General features: G+C 42.6%; 1 protein-coding gene across 2 annotated transcripts in view; it reads left to right on the top strand.

The window, feature by feature from the left end:
* LOC135921890 (WD repeat domain phosphoinositide-interacting protein 3) overlaps positions 1–8833 on the top strand; it is a 28208-nt gene continuing 19375 nt past the window's right edge. Inside the window, exons 1-4 of one of the 2 annotated variants that reach the window (XM_065456297.2) lie at positions 1–192; positions 573–647; positions 2968–3069; positions 8153–8240. In XM_065456297.2, coding sequence (XP_065312369.1) covers positions 123–192; positions 573–647; positions 2968–3069; positions 8153–8240 — 335 coding nt within the window. In that variant the 5' untranslated portion in view covers positions 1–122. Of the gene's footprint in view, positions 193–572; positions 648–2964; positions 3070–8152; positions 8241–8833 lie in introns of both variants that reach the window. The other variant, XM_065456296.2, reaches the window with a different exon arrangement.

Here is an 8833-nt window from a genome sequence, read left to right as displayed (position 1 = left end):
TTGTTTTCGTTTTTGGTGATGGATGTGGTGGTTGTGGAGTTTGGCAGCGGTGGTGGCGGTGTTTCAGTGCTTTTCTGTCGCCAACGAAATTGACGTTGTTCACTTTCGGGTGCAACGTCGCAATGATGAACCTCTGGCCGAGTAATCGCTACGGCAACGGCCTCTTATTCGCCGGCTTCAACCAGGACCAAGGTAATACTCAACTGAAGGCGACTGCACTGCAGGCGTCCCTTAGCTACTGCGTGCTTGGTTGTTTCTTGTGTGTGTTCTCATGCAGTGAGGATTGTCACTGGTTTTTAGTCAGCTGCGCTTTAAAACTGCCAGTTAAAGTGGTGTCTTCGTTAGATATATGCCTGACCAATTTCATTCGCAAGCTGACGCACTTTGCCAGCGTGTGACATGGACAGATCTGTCTGGGAAAAGTTGCATTGTGGAGAGTTCGTTGTTGAAAAGAGGTCAGCGCTCTCTCAACTCACGAGGCGAACTTTACCCGTGGCGATTTCTTAACGACGCCCCTCGTCTATTTTCGTATTTTGCAAAGTGCGTACGAACTCTTTCATCCATCGCTACAGGATGCTTTGCGTGCGGCATGGAGAACGGATTCAGGGTCTACAACTGCGATCCTCTCAAGGAGAAAGAGAAACAGGGTAAGTAAGCTTGACGACCGTCCTTCTGACTGAACTCCGTCGCGCGATTTGTGGTAAAGACTGGCCGTACCTGTTTGTGAGCTTCATGCCTGCTCTTGTGGTCGGCCACGCAACCAACGACGTTGTTGGGCCGTTTAATATAAATGCGGTACACGTAGCAGCAATAGGTCGATCGACCCTTATCCCCTTGGGCTGACGGGACCGTATCTCGAAAGCCGATATGAATACTGTGTTTTCCTTTCCACCAGGCTCACGAAACGACATTAGATTGGACAGCCTAGGACGTGGCACATGACGAACTTTAGAACTAAAAACCGCCACGAAAGGCAGCTTCTCGCGTGTGAAGTGACGGTATACAACGCAAAAAGAAAGAGTGAAAACGCGTGTAGTTGCACGTGTAGTCACGCTCGTACTTACTCAAATGGAACTCGGAACTCAAATATGAGTGGCACGGTTTCAGAATGTCTTAAAAACCCTTATTTTAATGTTCACGCCCGTACTCGTTGTCTTCTTCGTTATTTCATTATTATTATTTTGTTTGCTTCTTCGTCAGATTATTTGTAAAGAACAGTTGCAGATTCAAGATTATTGAATGCTCAGTCGTATGAGACCTCCGAAACTCTATTTGTGGGCGTGGCTTTTTCTTTAAAGATGTTCGTGTAGGATTTGCAAAGGGCTCTCCCGTGCGACGTTATGCCCCTCACAGGAACAGTGGAGAGTCTTTTGCTCGTAATGTAGGGGCTCTGTCGATTTTGAATATCCTAAGTACATGTGTGCGCTCGCGCTGTCACAAGACGACCTACCAGGCGAGATTGTGCGAAGAGGCCAAATGCAGGGCGCGCCCCGCCGTCGTTTGGGCAGCTAGCTATCTGTTGTTGGTCGAGTCGTGTGTGTAAGAGATTGTGGGCAAGCATTGTGCAGGGAATAACCAAGACAAGCCTTTTCTTTTTTTTGTGCTTTTATGGAGTGGAACAGAATTTACCATTACAAGGGCCTCTGTAATGCTACTGCTTGTCTGAATTGCTTGTGTTTAACAGCATGTGCTGTGTGGTGATGTTTAGTGACTTAAAGCGTATGTGGGCTAAACAGACCTAAAAGAAGGTGAACATTGGGGAACACGGCTTCCTTCACAGAAATGCAAAGACTGGAAAGAAGGCCAATGATAACACAGATAGATTAGGGTGAGCATCACTGTGTTGTTTCTGCAAGATATAACTTTATACACATGCCAGGACATATTGCCATTAACCATATGAAACTTACTTTCATCTATTTTGTGTTAGATACCACAGATATGCCACAGTGCATCGAAATGAGGAAATTTGTGGGTGCTAGTTGGAATAGGTTGGTGCAGGAGTGGGGTAATTGGAGATCGCAGGGAGAGGCCTTCGTCCTGCAGTGGACATAAAATAGGCTCATGATGATGATGATGATTACCACAGTTATTTCAGGGTATTGTGTGTTAATTTATACTGTGCAACAAATTTTGTCAGCCTGGCTAGTAAAACGGGGATTAAACCATGTAAGAAAGGATACAGGCAAAGAAGGCTACAGTAGAACATGCAAATGAAGTTATTTGGAAGTAAATCTCAGAGAGAAGTAAGACCTTTTTGCCATCTTCAGGTTACTTTCTTTTTCGTTTTTGGATATAAACATCTTTTCATTGAACAATTACGTACCCTAGGTTGCTTCCTTTAAACCAATAATGCAGATCTTCTTTTACAGGCCTAAATTTAGCTACTGTTGTGCTTATATATTTTGTAGGGTATGGGGCTGCACACTGACACATTGACGAACAGCTGCATTGTTTGCACACTGCCTTGCCAAACAGGAGTAACTGGAAACACTTCATAAAAACTTTGCACACGACCCAGTTGCTTGCTTTTTCTTATTGCTACATTTTTGTTTTATTCATATGCATTGTTTGCTGTCACCTTAACCTCTGTTGAATTCTGTTTAAGAGTGCAGGTAATATGCCCTAAATAATTAAAATTGTGGAAAAGACAAGGCCTGGCAGGAATGTGAAATACCACAAATGCCAGTTCACCAGTTTGAGAGCTAAATCTTTTCTCAAGTTGCCAATTGTCAACAGTTTTTGGTAAAAGTTCGATGACATAAATAAGGTGTGTTCTTGGCATTCACTAGGATTAACATTTTTAAATGTAACAAATTTCACTTGAATGGGTTTGCCAATTGCCCAATACGGGCATTTCTGCATTTCATGTGTATCCGAGTAAGAAAATTGGGAGTTGTCTCCAAGCAACAAAGCTTCTTGTTAAAAGTGGTTTAACCTTGCTTTGTTGTTGCGTTTTGCTAGCAGACTTTGCAGATGGAGGCATCGGCATTGTGGAAATGCTGTTCCGCTGCAACTACCTTGCTTTCGTCGGAGGAGGGTGCAAGCCGAGGTACCCTCCCAACAAAGGTTGGCATCTGACATTTGTTCGACAAGCAATGCTGTTCTTTAATTGACAGCTTTGTAGAAAAACCAGCAGTAGCATTCCTTACCAAGGTTGAGGACTGGGCGTGTTGGTATAGCATATTAGAGGCTTGATTGCGCAACATTTGGACAACACACACAGAAGAGAAATACACGCCACAGAGCACTTTTACAGGCATTCTTTAGTCATGTTCCTTCCACACATGAGCCTTTAGCCTACCTGCTGAAGTGGCAGTGTATGCTGTTTGCAGTGTAGCATGTAAAGTTGTAATTGAATTTAAAAAAATGGTGCTTTAAGAAATGTATACCATCCACTGTGTTGACATTGGGCTGCAGTAATCTGCTGCTGAGCACAGGGTCAAGGGCTTGATTTCCCATTGAGGTGCAGTGACTGTATTCTGATAGGGAAGGATAAAAAAAGCATGCTTGGGCACCAGGATTTTAACGCGACAGCGTTAAGGAGCTGGTGTCGCAGAAAAGCCGGTGTCGTCGGCGGCGTTGGCCGTGAGCGATAAGTCCTGGCAGGCACTTCACGAATAAAAAACAACTTGCAAGATAGGCTGGGTGGGAATCGAACCAGGGTCTCCGGAGTGTGAGACGGAGACGTTACCGCCACGAGTTCGATGCTTCAAAGCGGTACAAAAGCGCCTCTAGTGAATGCGGTGTTGCCTTAGAAACGAGCTGTAGAAAGTTATACTGCGGTGTATATCGGTAATTATGAACATGTAACTTACAGAAGTCGCAGTTACACGAGTAGCGAAGTGCGTTTCTGTTACATTTCATCTGCGCTTTCCACACACGTAGAGCCATCTTGCGGCAAACACAGAAGACCCCCTCCTCTCAATGTACGGCGCTGCCCCGAAAGGTGGCTCGCCACGCGCGCATTGGGGCTGTGCGGGGACCGGTGCGAGGCGCGTTGTGGCCCGGACGCCCTCTCCCCTGACGACACTTCGCCTTGCTCCCTCACGGGTTGCAGAATCAAGCGTCCTCCTTTTTTAGATCACCATCTGTCTATCTCTCTGCCCGGGCCGATCACGACGTTTGGCTGGCGTGCATCGTTTCCCCCTCCGAGACACCGAGTTCTTAGGTTCGTTCCGCTTGCTCAGGCGCACGTATCGTTGCTGCGCCGAACGCTGCGTTGCTCGACGCTCACCGCGTCCGATGCGGGGCGCCTCGTAAGTGATCGCTGCGCCGTAGCCCATTGTCTTACACACCTTGGCGGGTCGACGGGAACGCTGTCGCATTTCGGTGCACGTTATAGGGACTCCCGAGAAAAATAAAAGGAATTTAAGCAGAGGCAACCCCACTCGACATCTACATAATGCATAACATTATGTAGATGTCACTATGCAGGTGTTTGTTGTTGTTGTGATGCCTAGTGACCCAAGTTGGTGTCTAAAAGGTTCATTGAAGAGTGTTGCACACCCACTGACTCCAGTGGCACATTGGGCAAAGTTTTTTTGACTGCACAATCTTCAGGATCGTTGCACGAAAACAGCAATGTACTGGCCAGATAGTTGTTGCAGAAAACTGGGTTGAACTCTCCAGGAATGCTCTGCATTAATAAGTAGAACTCTATTAGTGCATTGCAATTCTATTAATCAGTAAAGTGGTTTTTACCATGAGAAAAGGCCTGATAAGCTGCAGAAAAGATGCAGAACTGGAAGACGGAGGTAATGCCCCCTTGAGGTTTCCGTGCCAGTTCACCCCAACCTCATAAATTTTGACATCATCTTGGGCCTAGTAAATTTTTATCAGCAAAGATGGTTTGCATTGTATTATAAGAGAGCCAAAGACTAACTGTGAGAGTTCGGATAACTTTTGTTGCAAGAAAGTGGCTCAAATAAGAGAAATGAGTTTGAAATTCATGACATCACGTTTATGTACCCGAGCTGAGGCTTCGTCACGAAATTCATGATATTGACGTATGGCCATCATTTTATCTTCTAGTAATCAACAACCTCTTACAACAAAACTAATTAAACTAGAATTTTGCAAGAAACTTAATCACTCTAAACTGATTTAATGTTTCCTTTTTGTGATCCCTTTCAAAGGTAACTGCAATGAAATTTCAGTTTTGTCAGACTTTTTATAAATGAGTACATAGTATATATTACTAAAGCAGTTTTTACAAAGCTGCAGGGCTGGTTAATGTCTAATTTTCTTATTAGCTGCCTTTAAAAGCACCTGAACAAACGACACTTACGCTGCCAGGGTGCACAGGCCTGTCTTTCAGTGTGCTGTGGATACCGCTTATTCTCCACGAGTCTCGGTGTCCTGTGTCGTGCATAACCTTAGGCGAGTGGTAATAATGGTGTTTCTTTTGTTCAGTTTCAGTGTCAGAAACATCTACTTTTTCAAGCTTTTTGTGGCATGTCCACTGGTATTTAAAATGTAAGAAATTTGAATGGAGGTGGCTCTGTATCTCAACGCCATCTGAAGCTAGGCTTTTTACGTGGCCCGAACGTTCATTGCAGTTCACCTGTAACACTTAACCCCCAAGCAAGGAGATGCACTTGTCCTGCCACCACTATTGCCAAGGATAAATCCTACTCACTCTAGGCACACATGGTTATGCCTAGCCTTGTTATACAGTAATGAGTCGTGCACATCAGTTTGTTCACCAATTAACTGCTGACTTCGGGCACTCATGCTTATTGGTTTGTAGCATACAGTTTTCGTGTCAGGATTGTAGAGAACATTACGGCAAGCCTTAGAGGGACGTTAAAGTGAAAAATTATCTCTTCTGCATCAGTAAATTACCGTTCTACAACACCAAAAACACCACTCTTACAATGATAAGACTTTTGGTAAGCCAGAAAAAGCGCAAGAACGAAATACGGGTGGCGATGCCTGCTTTAGTTCCCGCACCTGGGGGCTGTGACGTCTTGGATTTTGATGGCATCGTCTAGGGCCTACTAATTATATATAGCGATACAGATTAACGACATTGTGTTCTAAAGGAACCAAATAATAGACATGGCAAGTTTCGGGAACCTTTATTCAGCCAACACAGCCCAAATGCAAAAACATACTTTGGCATCCTTGATATCACGCTGACGTACCGGTGCAGGGGTTTTGGCACGAAATTCGAATACTGATACTTGGACCTTCATTTTCTCATCTAATAATCAAACTATTTTTTTTTAAATAACTGCCTGCAGGGTTCTCAAAGAATGCTTCATTAGTTTAAACTGACTTATTGTTTCGCTTTAGTGTCCCTTTAATGTAATTTGATAAAATCTCTCTGTGGATGACTTACTCAACGTTTTCATAAAATACGAAAGGTAAACCATACAATTAACACATATAGTGAGTGAGAAAATTATGTGCAAAACATTGCCAATCTAAAAATAGAAATTGGGAAATCTTATGAACTTTTACAGGGAAGAACTTGAGAGTTCAAGGGTTAAACAACATTGAGATCGTCAAAATTAATCTGGGAGACTTCCGCTATGGCATTTCTCATAATGCCTGTGTTGCTTTGAGATGTTAACCCAAATAAATTAATCAAGAATGATATCACTGTTAATCGAGTATCACGAAGATTTCACTGTGATATTGTAGCCAGACGTGATTCTTGTGTGCCATTTCTCCCCTGATAAAATACTAGCATAAGGTTGGCCGCCTAACTGCAAACTTGCATGCAGTTTAGGCTTGTTGCTTTTACTTGCTGCTTAAAGTTGCCAGTACTTATTATATAACAAGATCATTTCTTCGCGTTGCTAGGCTAAAACAGACTGGACTAAGACATTTTGAGTGTCCTAACTTTTTCTATTGCATTTAGCCTAGACCTTTCATGAACAATATCTATGTTCTGTTGTCACTGTGATTACATGTTATTCATGTTACACTGTATGTGTTATAGTTTGTTTCTTTGGGATTCCTCCTTTCTAAAATTTCTTTGCATGAGTGCATGTGTACGTGTATGTCTGTGTTAGTAATCAAGAGCTGTGCTCCGTATTCAATTTTTAATATTTTTTTTATATATTACATGGTGACTGTAAGTTGACATCAGGGTACCTAGTAAACTTGATTGGGATCATCTTGATTATACTTCATTCTGAAAGGAAAGCTCCTTTAGGTGAGGTACTAATGCTACATAACATAATTTTAAATTATCTAACCTAGTTCTTATGCAATAGACGGTGCAAAAGCAGCTGCTTCTTGTAAGTTACTGTCCTATGTTGATAATCAGCTGAGCGGTTATTCAAAGCTGTGTCATTTACTACAGAGCTCAGCCTTCTACATATTTATCTTAGCCTGATAAGGCTAGTCGAAAGCGCATCTGGTGGAAGAAATATATCAGCAGGCATATTTGTTGTCAGCATTGTTTTCACAATGCATCATCCAGTGCATTGACACAATGGGGCTTTAGGATTTTGTGACATGAATCATTGTACTTTGCGGTGACTGGATCATTGTGCCCCACGCTGCATCATCTGAAATTGAAAAGATTACTGAAAGTGACTGATGAAGAGAAGCATAGCCCTCAAACCAATATTTGATTGCAGCTACAGATTTCTTTCTTTTTCCTTTCTTTTTTACTAGCGCTTGGCCATTAGCACCTCTCAAAGGCTATAATCTGTTTCACTGTGTAGAAACAGGGACCCTCACAAGTTCCAGTTTTCCTCGCAGAACTAGAACCGGCACAAAAGATAATGGCAAGCCACAGCAGTGCGGCAAAGCAGAAGTCTGATTATTTTGTAGTTTTTCTGTGTAGCTAATCACAAATTTACAAATCGATTTCACAGTATTATTGCAAGGTAATAATAAATATGTGTGCCTGATGCTTGATACACATTCCGTTGGTATTGCAGGCTGATAAGACACTGGACAAGATGTTTCTTGGAGTCACTGCCACTGCTTCCAAAACACACGCAAAGCCATCTATAAGCATTGCGACCAGCTTTGCATAGTTGACTTTCATTTGAAGATAGCTATTGCTTTGTAAGCATAGCATACATGAACATACTTTAGTCTACTAGTGCTTTTTTAATCTGTTTGTTTATTTGCATGTATGGCGTGAAAATTAAATGTGGCACTTGTTCTTGTCATTCTGTTGCAGTGATGGTATGGGATGACCTTAAGAAGTTGCATGTCGTCGAGCTGGAGTTCACAAGTGATGTCAAAGCAGTCAGACTGCGGCGAGACAGGTAACCCTTTTCTTTACCTTCTTGCTCCTGGTTCTTGCGTGCAGGCTTCAGTATGCATGCATCTGAGTAGGGCGTGTTCGGATAAATTCGGCCAGCCGTGTCCTATGACCATATTTAATTTTGATGAAAAAAATTTATTTTGCTTTGAAATTTGTGGAATCAAAGTTCGTTCATACATAGCAATAGACAAAACCTGTTCTGTCTTTGTATGGCACCTGGCTGTGTTGTACTAACGATAAGCATTAGGTTCTTTAGATTATGCATAGGTTATGCATTAGATTATGCAGTCTCGATTCCTGGTTACATTCGCCACATTTTGATACACAAGGAATGCTAAAATGCTTTTGGTGTGTCATGCATTTGGGTGCACTTTAAGGAAAACCGGGCAGTCAAAATTAATCTGCAGCCCTAAGCCACAATGTCTCACATGTTTGGAACATTAAACCTGATCAATAAGCACTGCCATTGTATACTGGTAGACAGTGCACTTGTCATAATTTAATATGTGCATTTGAAAACTGCCAGTTCTTTTCATATGTTTTTTGAGTGAGATACCTTTAGTACATAAATGAATGCATGTATCTTCTTAGCTA

This window comes from Dermacentor albipictus, chromosome 8 (genome assembly GCF_038994185.2).
Source record: "Dermacentor albipictus isolate Rhodes 1998 colony chromosome 8, USDA_Dalb.pri_finalv2, whole genome shotgun sequence".
Taxonomy (NCBI): Eukaryota; Metazoa; Arthropoda; class Arachnida; order Ixodida; family Ixodidae; genus Dermacentor; species Dermacentor albipictus.
This window is presented reverse-complemented; position numbering and strand designations above follow the sequence as displayed.